This window comes from Rhea americana, unplaced genomic scaffold (assembly GCF_003343005.1).
Source record: "Rhea americana isolate MKP2758 unplaced genomic scaffold, rheAme1 scaffold_137, whole genome shotgun sequence".
Lineage (NCBI taxonomy): Eukaryota > Metazoa > Chordata > Aves > Rheiformes > Rheidae > Rhea > Rhea americana.
This window is the reverse complement of record NW_028185450.1, coordinates 443,410-466,574: the sequence shown is the minus strand read 5'-3', so window position 1 is coordinate 466,574 and position 23,165 is coordinate 443,410. Positions and strand designations below refer to the sequence as shown.

The 23,165-nt window shown below is 39.3% G+C and overlaps 1 protein-coding gene across 1 annotated transcript; it reads right to left on the bottom strand.

The window, feature by feature from the left end:
• Positions 1–205: 205 nt before the first annotated feature.
• On the bottom strand, positions 206–21,695 carry OPN3 (opsin 3). The gene is made up of 4 exons (XM_085298253.1): positions 21,319–21,695; positions 8,722–9,041; positions 6,641–6,892; positions 206–3,103 (listed from the first exon to the last, which is right to left on the bottom strand). Exons 1-4 carry the CDS (start codon positions 21,668–21,670, stop codon positions 2,840–2,842), a joined length of 1,188 nt encoding a protein of 395 aa, XP_085154379.1. The 5' UTR covers positions 21,671–21,695; the 3' UTR covers positions 206–2,839.
• Positions 21,696–23,165: the final 1,470 nt, after the last annotated feature.

Sequence of the window (23,165 nt, the reverse complement as noted above, 5' to 3'; positions counted from 1 at the left end):
GAATAGCAGACAGTTTCTTTAAAGTCTCTTTAAAGTCTCTTTAAAGGAGATTCATTGTGCGCTCATTCTTTACAAAAATTAACTGGAATCTTGAAATGCTATTGCTTTCCCAGTACCTAATGATACCCTCCAAGCTGTCTCCAACAGGTGGTGATACTAAGTCATCTCCCTCTCAGTGAGAAAAATATATTTCACTGAAAACACATTAATATAAATAAAGTAAATGTAATCTCTCATCAAAGGGTCAATATACAGAAAATGCTAAAATATCAATTACAGAATTTGTTAAGGGGATACAACGTTACATGGAATTACATGGTTACATGGTATATCTTTCTCCCTTTGGTAAATATAAATGTGCACAGATGTAGTGATAAATGGCTGAAGACGCAGTTCTTGACATTGAAATGAATAAGCTTTGTACGGGCAGATCTTTGAAATCATAAGACAATTTATCTGTGCATATGCAGAAAAACAAAAATAGCAAACATGAAAAAAACATAGACAAGTCTTTATCTTCTGTTTTCTCTCAGATGACATAATTCAATCCAGAGTGGACTCTGTATGTGTTTTTAAACATGACACTCAGAGCCAGGTTACCAATGCTGATACTCTAGACGGGTGCATGTACTAGGAATTAGCCTCTTCAAAAGCACAGGCACAGGCACAAACACAGTCAGTCACTTGTTCTGAGCAAAAGTCACTCGCTGTTCCCAGGAACTAGCTGAAAGCTTCTGTATTTGGACTGTTAATTTTTCAAATTTTTATTCTTGACAATGATATCAATCATTGTTGGTGCTGACAGTTATCCAGTGTGTCCTCCTTTTATCTCTTTGCTTCCTCTAGAAGTAAATCATTTTCAGTTGCTTTTCTCATAGTTTTCACCAAGATGGAAAAGCTGCATGTTACAGACGTTCATTGCTCTTTTAGCAGACTGAGGCAGAGGAACAATATTAATGTAATGGATGTGGTAGAAAATCAAACCCCCTAATTCAAAGTAGCTCTCTAACTCACCAGCCTAACACTGGCAGGTAGCTGCGTCTGGGGGCAGAATTTTGTTGCCATTTTCTACTAGCAACATTTACAAAGGTGAGGAAAACTTCTGCATCTGTTCTACATACTGACCTCCAAGTAGGACAATTATTACCCATATTACAACTTCGGAAAAAGCTTCCCTGCTCTTCTCTGGTACTTTTGCTGAAGTGCCACAGCAGGTTCAATATACCCATAATTAGTATCAGACAAGGCTCTACATACAGAAAAAAAAAGATGTAAGAGGAAGCTGCATAAAGCACTATACTATAATTTAAAACTTCTTACTCTCCCTTTTCAGTGACCTTTTTCATTGGTGCTTTGATTTGTATGGTTTTCCTCATAACATAGTTGTGTGTTCCCACCAGGTAACACCAAGATAATGGCTTGCAGAGTACATAGGGGCAGCTTTCTCATGGCTTCTAGTTTTAACCACAGCCCTAGTCATTGTGCACATAACTTTTTTTCTGTAAGGTCAGATTCAGGCCAACTAAACCCCAAACAACTTTAAACATTCCTCCCTCCTTCCTACTAACTGTGCACTGGAAGTGCTTGCAGATCAGAGAATCATAGGATAACTCAAGTTGGAAGGGACCTCAGGAAATCTCTAGTCTAACACATTCCCCAAAATAGGGTCAGCTCTGAGGTCAGACCAGGGGTCTCAGGGCTTTATGCAGTCAGATCTTGAAACTCTAGAAGGATGGAGATGGCACAACATCTATGGGGAGCCTGCTCCACTGCCTGGCTGTCCTCAGGGTGAAAAGGGTTTTCCTTATATCCCATCTGAACTTCTTTTGTTTCAGTTTATGCCTGTTGTCTCTTGCCCTTTCACCATGCATTGCCCTCAAGAGCCTGGCTCCATCATCTTAAAAATCTCTTCAGAGGTGTTGGAAGGCTGCTATTAGGTTCCCCTGATGACTTTTCTTCTCCATGCTGATCAAGCCCAGCTCCCTCAGCCTCTTCTTACAGTGCAAGTGCTCCAGCCCCCAACCATCTTGGTGGACWTCTGCTGCACTCACTCCAGTTTATTAATGTCTTTCTTGTACTGGGGAGCCCAAAACTGGATGCACTATCTAGATGTGGTCTAACAAGTGCTGAGTGGAGGGGGATAACCACTTCTCTCACTCTGCTGGCTACACTCCTGTTAGTGCAGCCCAGGATGTTACTGCCCTTCTTTGCTGCCAGGGCGCACTGCAGGCTCATGCCCAACTCCCTGCCCAATGTGATCCAAGGTTCTTTTCCACAGAGCTGCCCCCAGGCATTCAGGTCCCAGCCTCTATTGTTGCACATGGTGTTTCCTTTAAAGAGGCAAGACTTCACACTTGTCTTTGTTGAATTTCGTAAGGCTTCTGTTGGCCCATTCATGCTGGTCCAAATCCTTATGTCCTGCCCTCCAGCCTACCAATTGGTCCCTCCCAGTTTGGTGTCATCTTCAAACTTGACAATAGTGCACTGTCAATTCTCCAGGTCATTGATAAAGACGTTAAATAGGACAGGTCTCAGGACAGGTCCTCCACTTGTTAGTGGCCTCCAGACAGAGTACAACCCTTTAACCACTATGATACGCGTTCAGAAAATTCAGAGTAAAAACATCCACTAACAAGTTAGGTATAGATGTAAAGATTTCAGTATTGTGACCACAACTGAACTGTCTGCAGGGCTTCAGCTGAATAATTTCTTCAATACTTCACAGCTTATGAATATGGTTTCCTTTAGTAGCCCACAGACACTATCACTGAAACCAGTTTTAGTCTAAACAGTCCACTGGCTAAAGATCATCAGAGCCTAATGTCTCTTTAGCTCATCCCTATAGTGGCTTTACCTGGATGACATTTACTTTTGTCCCACTGTGTTTACTGTTGTTGTCTATTTCCTGAGTGTCATCACTAGTGATAATAAAAATGATAGAGGAAGAGCTGAAAGTCACTTTCTTCTTTGGCCTGTCCCCTACTTTCTGAGACATAACTATTGGTCTTATTGGTTTGTCGTTCCCTGTTGCTGGTGTCTCTTTCTCTGCTCTTTGGAATCTCATCAGGCGAAAGCACAGGAGTTGCAGAAGGCATCGTCGAAACTGCAGAACAGAATACATAGAAACAAGTTACAACTTCTGATTGCTATCATTTGTGATCCAGTGAAGACAGAATTACAGAAAATACCTCAAAATAACCAATTTCTGTATGACTTCAATTTGTTCTGAGTTCTCCTCAGTGCTGTAATGATGTGCTGGTTTTTTAATGGGTAATTTTTTTCCCCACACTGGAGAGTTCAATAGGGTCACCTGACCAGTAGAGGGCAMTAAAATGCAATTTTAATATTTTGTCAAGAGCAAGGTCTGCAAACTACAAAAAGATTAGCCTCCAGAATGTGCCATAGGTATTGTTGCCACCTTTAAGCATTAAAATACCAGAAGTTTTATCTAGGAGGGAAAGAATACTGTCAGAACCACTTCATAGGAAGATGCAGAGTGAAGGAAGAAAGGGGAAGAAAATGTCTTTTTCTTCCATGAACATAACACTAGGAAGTGGTATTCTAACAAAAGCACCAAACGTCATAGATGTAAAATAAAATATCAGAAGTGGGCAACATGGAACTAAAATGTTCCCTTCAAATAAGAATATGGAAGGAATGGAAGTCTTTCAGCTAACTAGAAGTCACTTATGATACAGGCAGTTCTGTTCTGCTTTGTGGGTCAGTAACACAAGGTGTTCAGTGACAGGTCTATCCAGTAGACAGAACAACAATTCCAGCAGCAGAGCTGTGTTAAATGCTCCAGTTACAGTTCGACTTTCACAAAGCAAAGTATTCAAGTGTAAACGATGCACTCATTCAGTGGTTTTATGTCTGTGCACATTTAAAGTTCAAATAKGATCCTTTGGGGAAATGCTCTGGTTTACAAGAAATAAATAATCAGGAGTCTTCCTTCTCTTTTACTAACCCATAACAAGATATGCCTGGAATGCTTGGAGAGCACTTCAAAAACAAACAAACAGAAAAAAAAAACATTTTTTCCTGAGAAGGTAAAACAATCTGCCATTCAGTGATTTTAAGGATTACTTTGTATTACCCCACACAGTCACTGACTGTTTTTTCTAGGTATTATGCAAGAAGTTCTGGCATGCCGATTTGGACAACGTTGGTTTTGTTACAGCAAATTTGTCTGACAGAGGGGAGGCAACAGGTCCARTTGGAAGCAGACCTAAAAAGTTACAAGATGACAGAGAAAGGTCATCTGATGYTAAGAGAAAACACAAGAGAATGGTCAAGTGGAGGTCTTGAAGATTTCAGATAATGTGGTACGTCTCAATAGCAGGGAGGTGAGAACGTACAAACATGCTGGAATAGGCTAGAGATAGAAGCATGATATTACGGGGGAAAATAGACTTCAGGATTCCTTCTGAGGACAAAATAACTCAGAAGACAGGCAAAAATACTAATGTTTTGGTCTTCATCTGGAATAAGCAGTGAGTGAAAAGTACTTCATGATGCATTTCCAATAAGTATATTTAGCTGATCCATTCCTATCATGGCTATGGCTTTACTGGGCTTGCGCCTGATAACAGTTCAATTTCCTTATGAGTATCAGAACCTACAAAACCTTTTTCAGGTTCAGCTAACCAGTCTGACATCTAGAGACAAAGTCAGAGCCRCTATATCAAAATCAAGCTGTTGAAAAATACACTTTTTGAATATCATCATCAGGGCCCTAACYGAGGTGCAGAGGCTCTGTAACCTCTTCCTCCCTCCTCTATCCCTGGGGTTTAGCTTCCCATATTCAGGGCCAGCTCTGATACAGCACAGCTATATAATTGGATCAGGGTGCTGTGAAATGAGCTGCCTGAGAAAAAGCCATGAGAGGTACACTGGTGGCCTCCTCAAGAGCAAGCATTTAAGCTCAGATCCTTGTGTTTGGTCCTTGCCTGACTTGCACTGCAGCAATGCCTATTCCTGGCCATGCACCCCACTGATCTGGACCCACTGACTTGGCTGCCTGGCTCAGTCCCAGTCCTGCCTTGTCACTACAAATGGTTAGTGGGTCTTGGGTGCTTCCRGACAATGGCAAACCAGCGTAAGAAGTCATAGAAAATTCCATCTCTGCAATGAGCTCCAAGGTAATGGAAATACAAGGAGATCCTTCTATAAATCATTCATATTTCTTCATCCTTTGTCAAGTGATTCTGTCATACTCTAACTCCAAAGAACTACTGCTACACAGTCTTGGTTTCAGAGGTTTACAGTATGCACGCTATGTTTCCAGTTAATGTTTTGTGCTATGGTGAAGCAATTTGAATGTCTAAATGAATTCACCAATACAGCTCAACTGCATTTAGTGTTTATCTTCATAGCACTAATGATTTACAGAAAGATGCACACTTCTCTAGCTTCCACATTTTTATTGACATGTGTTGCTCTGTAAAACCCTGAGATGAGCTGGTAACTGCCGCTAAACAAGCAGTGTATTGCTCATGAAGACTACAAAAGTAGACAAAAGTAAAACTTAATTTTCTCACAGATAAACTACATACAATTAAGAGAAGAGATATTTATCTCCAAAATACATTTTACTGTCAATCACATCAGATTCTAGCTTTGAGTACACAGAAATGTTATTGGTGTAGTATTTTGAGAATTCAGCTTTGAGAAATGTTACTGGTGTAGTATTTTTTTTTACTCAAAGTTCCAAATTCCTTAAGATGGAGATGGTCCACAAGAATGCACTAAGCTTTTTAAATTGTTCATTTTAAAAAATTTACACATTTTAAAAATATTTTTAAGTTTTCTACTGTAAAACAAATTTGGTATTTTACACATTAACATCTTTAAATTCACAAAAAGATACATATCTCCATTTAAGATTAAACCAAATTTCAAAATACCACTTTTCTTTTTAATCTTTCTTTCAGATGTCTACTGATTAGAAACATACTTTTGCTTGCAATGTTCTTTCTTTTTCATAGTTGARCTCCTGAGAGTTAACATATCAGGAATGTGTCTTCCCCTAATTTTTCTAGGCTTAAGTAGAACTAGAATATGTACACAATGGTTTTGTTCCTTGCTGTTATTGTAATGTACTGAAACATACTACTTATATATTTTCCTAGCAAAACCTCTCTAAAATCCTCAGCAGGTATTTTGTAAGCAAAGCATACTTATTGCTAACACCTATGCTGAGTTGTACAGTCCTTGTGTTGCTATAATGGAAAAATTAAAGAGGCAAGTTTTTACYGAAAACAGATGTAGGATAGTCCAAATTTCATCTGATAGACTTCTTGTGTAGTATGGGGGTGATTCAGCTCAGATTTTCCAGCTGTAACCCACTTCACTGGTAAACTGGCAAAATTGGACACTTAAAATTTTGGCAMTGTCCCCTCTTCTTCACATGAATGCTCATGTATATGTTCAGGCACCTGAAAACYAATTTCTGATAGTGTAGTACTTCAAGCACTGCATGGGATTTTAATTCTACTAAATCCTTCCCTTTTATCCTAGCTGTTCAAATAAAAAATCTGAGCATTACATATTAAAGYAAATCAGATCCAAACTCCAAAACTGTACCATAGGCATAGTTTAAATATTATTGTTCAAATAACAAAGGCTGTGATGTACCTACCTTTCTACTCATGAAGATGTAGATGACTGGATTATAAGCAGTGCTTGACTTAGCAAAGAAAGATGGGATGATAGCTACTGTTGGAGTTACAAGGTTTCCATAGCCATATGTTACCAACAAGGAGACCACTGCATAAGGCATCCAACAAATAAGGAATGTGGAAATCATTAAGAAACACATTTTAGCCACCTTCTTTTCATATTTTAGAAGTTTGATCACTTGAACAGTCTGAAAATCTTCTACACAGCGAAGCTGTATAAGAAAAGCGAAGAAAGGTAAATTAAAAGCATCAAACAATTTTACATTTACTTGTAAACAACTAACTCCCTAAATTAGCTTTAGGCACAGAGACCATGCACCTTATTTTAAGAACCATAGTTCTTCTGAAAGCTTGTATCATTGCTTTCCAACTTTTATTATGTATAGTAAATAATGTAAAAATATAACCTCRGGAGAAACAGAGAAGTAAATTCACTAGAAAACAGCCAATCCAATAATGTATCAAAATACATTGCACTTTCATTCCAAGTATTTTAGAAAATTAATTTGCCCTTATCCATCAATATTAACAAGTTCAGTCTACATCTAGTGGTCCTTGTTTTCCCAATCTTTGTCTGAACATACAGATAATCCTGGAGATTTGTTTCTTCCTTCTGCAGATTGCTATGACAATTTGATAAATACAGACTTCTCTGTACTGCTCTACCAGTTAGTTTATAACCCTTAAATTATGAAATCTCAGTTTGAAGCAGAATTCAATGCAGTAGATTCCAAAATTCATCTGAGTAAAACTGATCAAATGGGGAAAAGATGCGATGTGGATGTCAACGTTCTCCCTAATTGCTGACAGTTGTGCTGATACTGTTGATTATGAACTTAAAGGGGCCCATCAGATTGATTATTCATAGCATATGAAGCATTAACACTTGCTAAAACTTAAGATCTGGACTGAATTAGAAAGGGTTCCCTGAAGTGGAAAACTCGTTTAACTGGACTTAATCGCCCTTTGGAAGAGTTTTACAGGGTTATTGTCTCAAGAGTGACATTCACAAAATACATGCTGCATACAGAATAAATGCTTAACTATTCAATGTCCTATTGTTCTAAGAAAACATAGAACTGACATTTTATGTTATCAGATTTGTACTTCAGGATACTTTTTAGGTTGCATGAAGCATTTTTTTTATTGCCTTTTTGCCACTGAAAAAACAGAACGAGTACGACCAAATAATTTCTCGAAGTAACATCTTTCTCCTAGAGATACTGAAGCAAAAGTGAGTCATATAAACGGAAAACAGGATATTGCATTAATAAAGACAACTAATTTGGGTTGAAACAGTAAGTAGCACCCGAGGGACTTTGATGTCCAATTTTCATCAAAAGTCAGTGGGAGCCAACCAAGAAGCTCTTAGCCTTCCCAGATTAGTCAAGGATACWATATCAGTACAATCTTTAAAATTCTGATTGTATTTACATTAGGCACTGTTTTTTGGCCTAACAGGCCAACTGATGACTGCTCTCCTGTCCATGGGGAAACCTACATCTCAGCAAGGCAAACAGCAATGCCCTCCAGCTGAAATGGGGCCTGACTAAAGAGTTTTCTGTATTCCTCTTTGCTCATATCACATCAGSGGTGCTGTTAGATGTCACTGCTCAGATGTGAGAAAATCCTGCTCCTCAAGAAGGAGAGGAGGAGTCCTTTTCCAGCGACAACTACAATGAGGGTTTTCTTTTTCCTCTGYTTTAAGGAAGATTCTGATCCCTGTTGAGCTGTGGGCAGAAGCAGCTCCCCAAACTGCCTTTTATCTGTGATTCACCTCCCATTAAAACTATACAGTAAATAGATCTTGGCAGCTCTAGGTTGCTTCACCTCCAAACCTACATCCTTTCCAGTGTTTCCAGACAAGGGTGAACATTAAAGGCTGAAGAGTTTGAATGGGAACTGAGGGTGCAAATTTARACTATGATCCACACCTAATATACAACATCAGCTTATTTTTTGTCAACATCCAAGGAGTATTATGCATTTTATTTTCATTGAAAATATTCATTAAGGGAAGTCTTTACTTGCATCAACTTACCATCCTCACTGCATATAGAATATGGCCATAGCAATAGGCCATGATCCCAACAGGTGCTACTAGACAGCCAAGGAAAAAAAAGAGCACRAAAGAGGTATCATTGGGGTCTTTTGACTTCCAGTCCACTGAGCAACCTAATCCATGAATTTCCAGTGTGTATCTGTTCCAGCCCAAAAGAGGCGCTCCAGTCCAGGCTAATGAATAGAGCCAGATGTATGTGATAGCTCGCCAAGACCAAGAGAAGTCAATCACTTTTGCATGGACTACTCGAATGTAGCGCTCATAAGCAAGAACAGTGAGAGTCATAATTGAGACAATTCCTGCAAAGAAAATAAAGAAAATCAATTTAATCATTCACAAACACTGCAAATCAGATTAAGTCTCTTAATAACGTGGCAGCGGGGGGGGGGGGKTTAACCTCAAAATCAGCTAGTGCACATTATGAATCTCACTCTGGTGAGCTTCTTGGGTGACACCTCACTACTCACTGAGTATTAACTCAAAACAGTACTACTAACTTTGTAACTACCCAGGGTAGGGTACTGGAATCTGACCCATGGTGTATGATGGCCAAAAACTAGGATAAGAAAGAAGAATGATTCAGTTAATACTTTTTCCTAAATGTTACTCAGTTGTAACATTTGAACAATTGAAAGCTCAGAAATGCACCTTTAATGCAAACACAATGACTAGTAGAATTCTGACCTCTCTTACAATTTACTGAAAGGTTTGTGCTCCAGATAATGACCAGGAAACCAACGTGTTATATTGCTGAACAAATCTCATCTGGAAGAGATCACCTTGTTTTGATGTCCTTTTTTATCTTGCTGCTACCATATAAATACGATAGTCTTCATTTCAATTATTTATGCATTCTCTTTCTTTCCTGTCCATCTCAACCCCACTTCACACTTATTATTAAATATGTCATGACAGAAATTACAGGTTATTGTCAGCTTTCAGCATTGCCCCAGCCAGACACTTTTATAATTTAACGAAGTCAAGGCAATTCTGTCTTAATTAAGATATAAGGATTTTGGTTTCAATGGTCTGTGAAAGTTAATGATCAAGAACTAATCTTCTCATCGTGCATGTGTCAGTCAACTAAAATCTCTGCCATGACTCAGTAATCAAGCTCATATACATTGTYTCTTGAACAACATATCCTATATACAAATGGGTTTATTTCTCAGCACTCTGAGAGGTTATGCAAATATCTGTCTCTAGATTAGTGTATATTCTTTCTATTAAGAAGCATATGTATTTTATCACACATACACACAGTATTTCATTTCTTCAAGTAAATAGGTATTTGTCATAATCTTCATTTACACAGCCGTGAGAAGGTTAAACATGCAGATCTTACTGTTAAAAAAAAATCCATCATACCTGGCAGATACCTTCAAAGGATATCACAGATATCTGAAGCTCTGTTTCAYTTTGAAAAATGATAAGCATTAAGGAAGACAAATTAATAATACCATCCTCAGGCACTAGTAACAAGAATTTTAGGAAGGCTGCTGAGAATAACAAAATCTAGAGAAACACTTAACCTCAGTACTTCAGTCTCTGTGTCAAGGTAACCATCAGCAAAATCAGCATATTATTACAGAATGGTTGAGTTTGGAAAGGACCTCTGGAGATCATCTAGTCCAGCCTCCCTGCTCAAGCAGGGTCACCCAAAGAATGTTAGACAGAGAACCTCAGACAATATTAACAGAGATATTCACAGAGATTATTAACGGAGAACCTCACAGGGGGATATGCTTTAAGATCATTGTAAGAAAGTTGCTTCATCCAACAAGTATTAGAAGAACATCTTCCTTAAAGAGGATGCATTTATAAAGCTTTCTTGATTAATTTTATTGAATACTCTGAAGGACAAAGCACCACATTGTTGTCATGGCCCTTTGAAATGAAACAATGAACTTTTTTTTTAATATGTACATTTTTGGCATCTGTTATCTTTAAATATTCTTCACAAAGAGAGGTGGTTATTGCCAGATATGCAGAAAGTAAGGTATACTATTTTCGCAATGAGTTTTGTATAGTTTATTCTTTTTGTATATAAGTCACTGCTGTAAGACTTTCTTCTTCATGGCCTGAGAGAGAAACTGAATTAGCAAACATGGGCTTGAGGGTTTCCAAAAGATTTCAGGGGATTTTTTATACCAAGCTGACAGGAAGCCCTTCATAGTAGCATCCTTTCCAAGGACCTAATATGCTGAAATTAGATTSAAGAGCTTGAATCTAAGCAAGATCTTAGCAGGAAACACAAGAGGATTATAGAATTATATTTATAATAGTCTATGCTGTTATACTAGCTCACCTAAATGTTTTGTGCAAATGAATGCTATCTACTTCCTGAATGCTGGGTAAGTCAAGAAATTTACCTCTTGTTTCTCTGCACACACAAACAAGTGATTACAAAATCATCCACAATCGTGTCTATGGGGGCATATTCACATCACTCAATTCTAGGTTCAGTTTGCTTACATAATGCACTGAGGCTYTGTGGTCAGTGGAGAGAAAGAAGAGCTCCTCAGCAAAGTGGGTCAAAATTCCTAAATTAATCCCTTGCTYTTATCACCCTCTGGATAATTCTTTCCTTCCTACTGGAAGTCCAGGGAGACTAGCTGTATAAATGAGGTTCTAGAGTTGTATTTAAAGAATAACATTTCCATGTTATTCATACTCAGTACTTCCCATCTATTTTTTCCAATTGAATACTGAGTTCTGGCCATACAAAATAATCAAAAGCACACATGCTTGGCTGAATAGTCTGAAAGTACAGGTGTGCTGAAGCAATTTTTTACTGAGTCCTTGGCATTCTCAGGAAAGTGAGTGGGAACACATTACCTCTAAATATTGGTACTTACACACTGATGGATCAGTTTTAGACCAAGCCCCTTGCAGTCTGAAACAAACACTCTTAAAAGAGATACTTACATTTCCTGCTTGAATCATAAAAGGGACGCTGGTTAGCCAGTTGGCCAGTTTGTATTGAAATGCAAATATCTGTTCTGTTGGAAATCAGGAGATGCCTGGTAGCAAGTAGGCATGAGGCAAGAAATGAAGGTCATAGACAGCATATTACACTGAATTTCTCTCTTAGATGCATGATCTCTGCTGTCACTAGGCTATAGCTATGTGAGGAGAGGTTTAAGTAGTTAACTGTAGAAATAAAGAAGTTTGGATCAAAATGCATTTGCAGGATAATACAAAATGTGTCTGTATGGGGGTGTCCAGAAAAGCCCCTTAGGTGCTGCGGAGCCACGGCTGCTTGCCTATTTGCGGTAGGTGACATGCAGAAGTAGCTGTAAGAACGGGAATACTGAGATCTCTCCCAAGGGAGTAAGTTCTAACATACATATTAGAAAGATAAAATCGACAACCTCTGAGGAAAAAAAAAAATCAATTCCGGTGGAGGGTGCGATGGATAGTGCTGTTCAGGAATCATTTGAGTTTTACCGTTCTTGTTATTTCTGTGATCACATTACAGATGTGTTTGTAAGAAAACAAACTTTCAGTGTGTTCAAAGGGCAGAAGCTACCTTGAGAGCATTCATTATATCCAAGTAAATGGGGTTTTAAACAGAAAAAAGAGCAGCTCAGAGAGGGATACCAATAAACTAGTTCCACCAAATATGCTGAACTGAACTACAGGCAGCCTCTGTCAACATAAAACATTGCCAAGTGGAACAAAAAACAGCCAAAGGGTCAACTTCTGGGTAATATCATGAGCATTTCAGATGCAATTTAACTCACAGGGGAACCTTTTTACAACTGTACTGCCTTTTTGCTCACCCCTTTTTTAATGTTACAAAAAAGATATTCTTGTAACTTCACTGAGAAATTTCTGTTCTGCAGTAAGAGCACTAGAGGAACATTGGTGRGTGGGTGTCAGCCCAACTTAAAATAAACAAGTAAACATAATTAGGAACATCTGCCACCTGGAAGGCCAAAATGAAAAACTGTGAGTCAGCCACTGCCCACCTCAGTTTGGAACTTAAAGGAGAAAGAACACAGTTCTAAACAGAATTCAGAGCAATATATAAGGCATGTTTCAAACATGATTATCATCTTTAACTTCTTAAGTTTATGCAATGTCTGCTTTATTTATAATATAAATCACATTAGACTTGCAAAGATTATTAGTGTACAAAATACTATTGTACTCACATAAAATGCATACAACTTCATTAAACTTGTAAATTTGCTTTCCCATATTTTTACATAAAAATACTATAGAATAACTTTTGTGACCTAAGTTAAATAGTCATTACTCTGTAAGAATCTATTTGTTCTTTTTTTAGAACTGTTCCCATATTCTACAGGTTAATAAGTTAGTCTATTTTCATTACAGAAAAGAAATAAAGCTTACAAAATTCTGTATAAAACACAACTTATTTTGTTTTTGCCATGTAAAGTTTATGCAATTTTAAGTTTAGGCCTGTGATGCCAACAAGCTCTTCAATTCTTCAAAATACCAGCAGCTATACAACTCACAGTTACACCACAAATTGGGGAGCTTTTGATAGGAATAATGACTAATTTTTGGCAATTGGTTTTCCAGTTTGTAAACATTTCAAGTAGTTCTTTTATAGCTAACTGTAAAGTATAAATAATACTCAGTGGGTACATTTTTCAAAAAATATCAAAACTATTTTGGAACTTATGTTCCACTCAAAGCCAGTGAAGCTTAAGGTCCAAAGTGTTTTGCATTTTGTGAATTTTTTCCATATTATTAAATGGGGCTTCAGTACAGGTAAGGCAAGAGTAGAACGGAAAACATCTTCAAGTTTTCGCCATGCTGCATTTTTTCCCATTCTGCATCAATAGTTACTGTTGAGATTTTAAGTTATTGACCTCTTTTTCATGCTAATCTAGGATCATATTAATCTACTCTATTAACCTACTAATGCAAAGAACAAGATAACTGGGAAATATGCCATCTAAAGACGCATCTAAAGAGTGATTGCTCATTCTGCATGTATACAAAAAAGTCATAGCTTTTGTCAAATAGACCAGAGTTTTTCTCAGAGTTTTTCTCAAGCAACATCCAGCTGTATAGTTCAAAGGGTTCAGCAAGAAGTCATTCATTTTGAAAGAGCTCACAAATGGATTCAAGCTCTTACTTTATTAAGGGAACTGCTTCTAATGAATTCCTGTCCCAAACAGACATACTTGCAGAGGTCTACAAACAGTCTGTAATCAGAGAGTATGCTTTCCACCTTTAGAGAAAACAATTTTTGAATCAATAGCTATCACGTAATCTTGCAATGTGCACACTTAATAATTTGCTCTCAGATCCAAAGCTCTTATATCAAAATAATTTCTATAAAAGTTAATCCTCTCAATTCGTTTTTTTTYCCTGCAAAATAATTAACTGAAGCGTAAAAGTAATTTCAGATATACAGGTAAAACTTGAAACAGATATATAACTCTTCTGAAGATTCTGAAATTGCAATTTTTAAAACTTTGTTGTCTGAAAGAGTTATCTTACATCCTAAGAGGTCATTCTTTACGGCCAGTTCACAGTTCTGTATCTTTGCCCAATGCTAGCACTAAATTCTTATGTCAGGAAGGATGGATTGAGGGGATGGAAGGTCACAGTTAAGAAGCTTAAATCCAGGACTGTGTACAAAGCAATGAAAGACATTTGTTATTTGTAGTTCAGAGAAACCCGCTAAATTCATCACAGAGAAATGAAGTATCTCTGAAATATGATGCTGAACTAAGTAGTGGAACCAACAACTAACTATACATATAGTGGAACTGATGGGAAATCCACCCTGGCCATTAAAGATTTTCTGCTTTTCTTCTTTCTTTTTCTTTCTTTTCCTTTCTTTTTCTTTTCTTTTTTTTTCAGTCATTAAACCTCACAGGCATAACCTCTATTTAAAAGGAGTTAAGGATAATATAGTTAATTGTTAATTGTAACCACCTAGATTTTTAAACAGAACACAAACCTCCATAAAGATCATAATCTAGTTTAGATGCTGTTTGAATTTTTATGTTAGAGAAAATTTGGCATGGTCTGCTATATCTAGAAGCCAAAACAGAACACTTAAAAGCAGTACCACTTACTTTACCCAGGTATTTATAAACAAATCCTACTATTGTTTCCTTATTAATTCAACTCTAGGCAAAYTTGAGCAGTGGTGATATGGTATTAATTACACTACTTCCAGTCACCGTTGCATATTCAGATCCAAACATTACAGGCAGAGGTAAAAGTTTGCTTCTATTGTAAAACTTACAATGAATTCAAGATGGCTAATCTCAGTTAGCTAATGCATATTAAAACAGAAGTGAGGACAAGGTTTCAACTTGAATTCCATGCTACAGAGAAGCCAATAACTTGTTGAAAACAACTTGTTAACAACAGTTCAAACATAACTTCCTTGTTATGGATCTCATAGAGTAAAACAGTRTATTTTGTAGTAGGGATTACTTAATACTGATTAATACTGATAGGGATACTTAATATTGATTCCTTTGTGTTGAATATAGCTGTGAGGTCAATCTTCAAAAAGATCCCAGCTCTTGAACACTAAAGAACAAGGTTGAAAGTAAATGTTCTGCTCATATGCTGAAACATAGAGGCTGGTAATCATGTAACTGGTGACACTGTGGATACTATTCCTAGTACTGATGGCCACATGGTATGAAATTAAGCCATTTATGAGCCTTMATATCCTGCGAGGTTGAGGTTTTATGATTTTCTGGGGAGGAGGCCAGGGATGTTTATGTGTTTCCTCAACATTATCTCCTCATGAATGGYTGCATACAGCAAGTATTTAACGTTGTGGTAGCTAATCATCAGCACCTTTTCATAGGTTCTTTTGCATACGTGATAACGTAGTGTGGATCATCTTTTTGCAGTGCTAGATCCTGGGCATTTCATGTATCAACTTAATAGAACATTCTTCAGCTATGTAGTGTGTCTCTTCTGATGCTATAATTCCCTCATAAGCACTGAGCTGGCAGTTTCTGAGTGGAACTACTCTCTGTTGAGCAGCAGGAGTTGACAATTGACTCAAAATTTTGAGATGGTATTGTAGGTAAATAAAGGAACCTTAAATTTGGAGTACTTCAAACTAGACCAAAAAAAAACTCTCATAAAAAGTGGAATATTTGTCACCTTCTCAAAGATTCTCTAGACTGTTCTCAGAGCTACCCCTGTCCTGCTTCCATACTACAACACATGTAACCTGGCTYGTCTTCTGAATTCCCCATCTTCTGTATTTCTTTTTCAATCCTGCTGCCTGTGWATACATTCTTTCATATTACATATTTTGCAGAGGAAGGATGACTTGGAAATACATGACAGTAAGAAATGCACATCTGCTAATTTTTCTCTCTGCATGCTCAGAAATCAAATTGGAAGGCAAATCTACAATCACAAGGGTCTCAAGCCACAGTTTTTCCATGTTTTATCCTGCTGTTAAAGATGCAAGAATACAGCCCATTTGTCCAAGTATAACAAATCCCCAAAACATCTACACAATACCTATGCTGATTGAAACATCTCTATCACTACACTACCACTATGTCTAAATGCCACTTTCTGATGCCAGTCCTTTCAATAAATTAATCTGTTACAGCTTCTATGAAGTAACTATGAATCTTTAGTTTCAAATGATTTTAAGATAAACAGAGACTTCCACTTTCCTCCCTTCTTCTACTGTCAAAATACATAGATTTTTGGGTAAGGTTTGGTTAGCTGGTGAACAGTAGGTTAGAACAACCACACTCAGGGAAATTAATGATGTTTAGTAACACCATTGGTGCAGATTTGCCAAGGACCTTCTAMGAGCACAGTGATGTGAGGTTTATTGTACCATCCCCAGAGAAATTCAGGGTTTTGTATAGTGCCAGACTTTGGTCGGGAACAACAGTGGCAGCTCTAACCTGCAAGAAACCTGYCTGCTTTAAGCTGTAGGTAGGGGCATCATCTGTGTTCTTGGGCTGCTTTCAATAACCTTATGTATGGTTCTGGTATGTGGATGACTCCATTCATCTTCCAGGTATGATTTGGTCTTGTGCAGCTTAGGGCAGAGGAAAGCACAAAACTTCACATATTTTTTGTTTTTTTCTGTAAGCAGCTTTTCTGGAAACGATATAAATTTCATTCTGAATGAGTTGCATGCTTTAGTATAATGAAATATGTGCAGATTTAAAAAATACTAGTTACAGAAAGCCATTAAGGTTATTGTTTGAGTATCAGCCCCTGGTACAACAAACCGTATTTTCCTCTCCATAAATGTGACGTAAATAGTGGAATTCACTACTCTGACTYTCTTAGCAAAAATATGGATTTCAAAAGAATTTTTTAGTATTTTATCTGAAATGAATTTTGCTAAGCTTAAAGCTATTTATTCTTGAGATCTATGTTTTTTGATTCAAGAATAAGCCCAAAGTTTTGAGACCTGCTTCAATCTATTACCAAATCAAAGACTTCCAAACTCTTTTTGAAAGACTTCATTGCTGCATATTTACAGATACTGCTCATCTGATCTATAGATTTTCATTACAGAGAACCTTTTTTTCAAGAGTACTGATTATAAATGCTCTTTGGACTTCCATTGTTTAGGAAATACAGATGCTAATTTTAGCTCTGATTTAAGCCTTTGCAATTATGCTGGCATGAATGGGGTCATTCCCAATTAAACTGTGTAGGTTAAGTGTAGCAAAATAAAAATATCTTCTGTTTGAGCCTGTAGCATACAGCTTCTATGTTGTGGTTCCTTCTCTCCCCCTGCTGCCAACCACTCAATATTACAGATGAATGTATAACTATTATTTGATGAAGAAATGTCTTAACCTTTTTTTAACAGAAAAATCTCATTTCTGTCATTTTTATTGCTTTCCTATTGAAATACTTTTATTATTGGTTGGTTTGATTATGTCTCATGTGTGACACTATTCTTCTGTACCCTGTGTTTTTTCAGAGAAGTCACGTGAGTGTTGATATGTCATGAAATACTTCCAGCTACACAATGTAGGTCAACAGGGAGGACAGCACAAGACACATCTGAACCACAGTGTATTGTCCCATTCAATATGTGTACATTCTGACTTTATAATCCCTAATTAGAACAACATATTGCAAAGCCTTCAGAAGATTGATAGTTTTCAACCAGTTCTAACAATAACAACTCCAATTGCTTCTGTCCTCTCTACTCAATATATTACTTATTTGGCTTCTATTTGCCCCACCATCCCCAAAGCGTGGCTTATAATTTGGACATGAGATATGTTTACCTGAAGACTGAATATCCCTACAGAGAAACTGCAACACAGTGTAGCAAATAGGATTCAACTCTGAGACAGACCAAAATTTCTGTCAAAGGGCATATAACTCTTTATATCAACTGATYCCTGATCTGTGCTCAAGTGCTATACTACTAGTATTTGCATATCTAATTACAGAGGGTGAAAGAAACTCTTGTGCAATCCCTCCACATTTGAAAAGCTAAGGAACAAACCTTCAGTAGAAGCAACTTCTCATCAATGGCAAAAGAASAAGGTGCTATCATACTCTGTTTTGTATAACCTTAGTAATATATAGCCATCTATTCGAATTCAGCAATGAAGGGTTATAATATGCTTAAGAATACAGCTATGTATCACTTCTCATTTTTCAACAAATTTTAGCATCTGCACTCAAATCTAGGGAGGTGGAAATCACTTTTACTAGACACAACAAACTTTAAATATATAAATACTGCTGTGCCATAAAGCTACACTAGGATTAAGCACCTCTTAAAAGTTCAACCCTTCAAATGATTAATTCATTTCAAATAAATTGCTAAAGCTGAAAGCATACTGAGAGAGTCTCCTGCTGTCTGTAAAACAAGATCTTAAAACTGTCTAATGGGTAACCTCAGCAAATGCTCTTAGTGAGATTAAATCAGTGCGTATAACATACCCTGGTAGCGCAAGCGGATGGTACAGGGCATCTTCTTTCACAGTGTGTAGAAAAGAGCCTTAGATGAAGTAGCTAATAATTATATACAGTTAAATGGTTGTGTTTTGTTTTTTTTTTTTTTTTTTTTCTTCCTAGACTGTAACTGAAGCCAGGACAGGATAATCTTTGGCAAGCATTGTTGGGAAAAAATCAGCTTTTTTAAAAATAAGAACAACAAAAAACACCTCTGTGATCTTTTTCCCCTCAGCACTGAATGAATCTCTTGTGTTGCAAACAGTGCTCTATCATTTGTGCACTCTAAAGCTTTCTGGAGGAAATAAAAGTCTGCAAAGCAGCTTCCAAATGTTCCTTTTCTCCAGTTCATACTACTAGAAGGAATCTAAGGCCTCTGAATCTTAACATTTACTTGGTTGTTCATCAAGATCTAGCTGCTGCATACAGATTGTGTCTTGTTCAAGAGTGTCATTATACTTGTGATCAATTTGACATTAACAGTTGGCATACTTTATTTACCTTTACAAGAACAGCTTACAGTTAAGAAAGATACAGATTTCTAATCACAGTTTAGTAATCCCATTCCTTCAACTGCAAACAATTAAGGATCAATAATACAAAGCCTACTCCATACTACACCTTTACCAGGCAAACTCCTGTCAAGAGATGGTCTTAGATGTATAATTTTGGTCCCTCTTCTTCAAGACCATTCCTGTTCTCAACCACTTTTCATTCCTTTTATCCATTGCTAAATTAAACATACCAGAAAACATTAGGAGAATACTACTGGCAGTGAAACACACCGTGGAATAGGAAAATAATGGCACCAAGAACTGGAGGATGCAATTTTGCAAACCAGTGATGCTATCTGGAGGTTGGATCATTTTGTAGATAAGGCTCATGAATTGCCTACATTTCTTTGGAAATAAATTATATTTAATAAAAAGATGCAGAAAAGTGTCAACACTGAACATACTTATAACAAAAAAGTATGCAGCACACTCAAAGCAACAAATCAAAATCATATGTGATCATGCATTTTGCTTGCCAATTTATATCTCATTGTTTCCATTTGTTTCATCTTTGGAAGATGATAAGAGATGATTATTGGTAAGTTTTTCATATGACCCCTACTAGGCATCCTATTTTTTGACCCTGTATATAAAATGCCTTTTAAGAAGTGTCTTCTTCAAATGCATTTTAGATACACATAAAATGTATATATACATTTTATAATAAGCATAATATATACGGGAAAATAGGAGCAGAAGCACACTTAAAAAAATCCTTTTATAGGCAAGCTTTATGTTCAGCTGTCCAGAAGAATCTAGGTGCAAGAGAGATGCTGGCAGATGAGTTTCTCAGGTATTTGACTTGGCTGACTGATACAGACAGCGTTATATTAGATGAGTTCTCTAGTACTTTCCCTGCCAACACCAGGAAATTAAGAGAATTCTGCAACATAAACGCAATATCGAACCTTGCACAACAGTCTAAATGTATCTTGCATCCACCATGCCCTCCAAGACACAAGATTTTTGCTGCACTGCCCAGCAGCAGCCAAATCTATCATGAGGAAGCAAGCACTTTTCTACCAGCAGCCCAAAGGCATATCATAGTGCCCTGTAAAACAAAAATTATGCAGGAAAGCAGCAAAGCTTACAAAGGACTTGTAAGAATTTCAGAAGAGAAAACATTATAGACTTTGTAGTCTTTTMAAAGTGGAAACAGCGGAAGCACTCCTTCTGCATTGCTATAATCCGTTTCACAAGACTCAGTGGTTTCCTAAATGCCAACTGTGAAACTGAATTTCATTTATGGATAAAGAAATTCACAATAGTTCCACATTTTGGACTTTCTAGGTAGAAAGACGACTGCTTACGGCAGGCGCGCTCTCCCGCAGCAAGAGGGACGCGGCCTCCCCACTCAGCACACTCAGAAATCTGCGTTCCACCCCCCGGGGGCTTTTGAGCGCACAGCTGAAGTAGCACGGGTTCCTTATCCATAGATTTTAGCCCTTCCTTGTATAAAATATGATCCTTTATGCTCGTGAAATCTGTGCAGTACTCAATAAACCCAGGAACCGCTTTAAAAAAACGCTCCTGTATTTTCCACGGAGTTGGCTGTCACACTGGCACGGGTGAGAGGCTGAGAAACATTTCGCAGAGACACGTCCCGCGTGACCTTCTCGCCAGCAGCCTGCCGCGGGCGCTACGCCCCCTCGTCGGGCCGCGCGGCCGTTACGCGGCCGTTGCGCGGCCGTTGCGCGGCCGTTACCCCGCCGCCTTCTCACGGCGCCGCGGCGGGAAGCGCCCGGATCCGCTTGCAGGGAACGCGCCTCCCTGCCCCCCGCACGGATCCCGAGCACCAGGACGCCCAAGAGGGAGGGCGAGCGGCAGGCACGGAGCTGAAGCTCTCCGGACGGCGGAGGACGTGTCGATAAAGGGAAGAAAATCGCGAGGCSAGGTCGTGAGGGACACGGACCGGAGGGGACGGGGCAGCGGGCGGCGGACGCGACGGTTGGCGGGGGGYGACAGGGTGTGGGGCTCCGGGAAAAGGGGGCGAGGGGGCTGCGGGGAGCGCAGAGGAGGGACCTGAGGCGAGGCGAGCCTCTGACAGGGGGTGGGGAAGCGAGAGCCGCCCGCGGGGCCGCGCCCCGGCACCCACCGAAGAGGCTGTTGCTGAAGCCGTCCCAGACGCAGCCGGCCGCGTCCCACACCCAGCGGCTCCTCAGGCAGGACATGAAGGTGAGGCTCACGCCGAAGACGGACACCAGCAGGTCGCTGAGGCTGATGTTGACGAGGAAAAGGTTGGTGGGCGTGCGGAGCCGCTTGAACTTGTAGTAGAGCACCAGCACCAGCAAGTTGTTGCACAAGCCCAGCATGCCGATGGTGGCGATGAGCAGCGCCAGCAGCTCGTAGGTGCCGGCGCTGAAGAGGGGCCGCTCGCCCGGCGCCTCCTGTTCGGCCGCCGTGGGCTCCAGGCGGCTCGTCGTGCCCGTGCTGTTCCCGGAGTGCATGGCTCACGGCTCGCCGCCCACGGCGGCCGGCCGGAGCTAGGCTGAGCCTCTCCCGTCGTTCCTAACCCCATCGCAGCCCGGGAAGGAGGGCAGGAGGAGGAGTCGCCGCCTCCTTGCCGCCCAGTGGGGGCGCGCCCCGGCRGCTTCGCCCCCGTCTTCCCTGAGGTGCTCCCTGCTCCTGCCGGACACTCAGGCCGTTTATGCCACTGGGGAAAACTCTTTGAGTGCTTTTCCACCGCCATGCAGCGCCAGCGTGAGTGCTGCATGGCTCTTTCTCCAAAAATACCTCAACTTGCCGTGTTGCTACCTGTGGCGAGGTCATCTTCGGGATGTCGCGCTCCGTGGCTGTCTTCTCCTCGTCCTTAAAATCCTCGCTGTGTCTTGGCTGAGTGAGGCTGCCTTCATCAGCCTTTCCAACCAGGTAGCTCCCTTCAGGGCCGGCGTCTGTTGTGCCGTGCTTCAGGAAAGAATAGAAACTGCTGAATCAATAGTTAGCCTTTTCATGGTGGCAGTGAAAACTCTTATTTTGGAGGTAGTTTCTTATAAGATTTTTTGTTTTGTTTTCATTGTTTGTATGTTTGTTTGTTTGTTTCAGTGAGTTTGAGAGTGTAGTTACCAGTCTTTACTTGCACAGATCTAGGGGAGCAGCCGTTTTTTTTCCAGAGAAGTAAGGTGCTTCCCTACCGTGCTTTAAGGTGGCTCTGTTTATTTCGTCCTCACAAAACAGCTGGCAGCATCCAGTCCCAGTTAAATCTGTGGTGCAAGTGAACACTTTTCTTGGAGTGAGTAAGTCATATCAGACACTAAAGCTCACGCTRTCAAGTAATCTATTTTTACAATTTTGTCTCCAGTGCATGTAAAAATGGTACAGGGATGTGCAAGCTGGCTCTGCACAGCTCTAGCTGGTCTTAGTCAGGATGTTGCACTCACCCTTGGCTGTGCTGGGGTAGTTCTACTCTCTCCAAAATTAACCTGTCCCCAAATATATGCCTGTGATTTTTGCACATCATGGCTTTGGGCCCAATACACCTTGCCATGCCACACATGAATCTTCCTCACAGGAAGCACCTCTAGTTTTTGTTCTTTGCTGGCTACCTAGGCATGCATTTGGTTGGAGGGTGCACAGAGCACACTGTACATGCTGATGTGTGCCAGCCTTCACGAGGGCAGATAAAACCACTGTTAGTTTAGATCTTCTCTTAGGTTAGGTGAAAAAATTATTTCAGCTGTGTCAGCTATGAAAGCAGCGGAATTTTCTTGGAAACGTGGCCTGGCAAACAAACAATACCTAGTGTTTTTTTCATCTCTTCATATTAATGTGGTGTCAAGAGGGCTGATCAAAAATGTGGTTCCTTGTGGACTGAGAATGGAAACATGAGTGATTAAATCTGTTGTTTTTCAAAATACATATCTGTATGCAAATTATGGGCTTGTGGCAATTACATGACAAACTACTGTTGGGAAACAGGTTAGGAGCAGAGAAAGTCATAAGTCA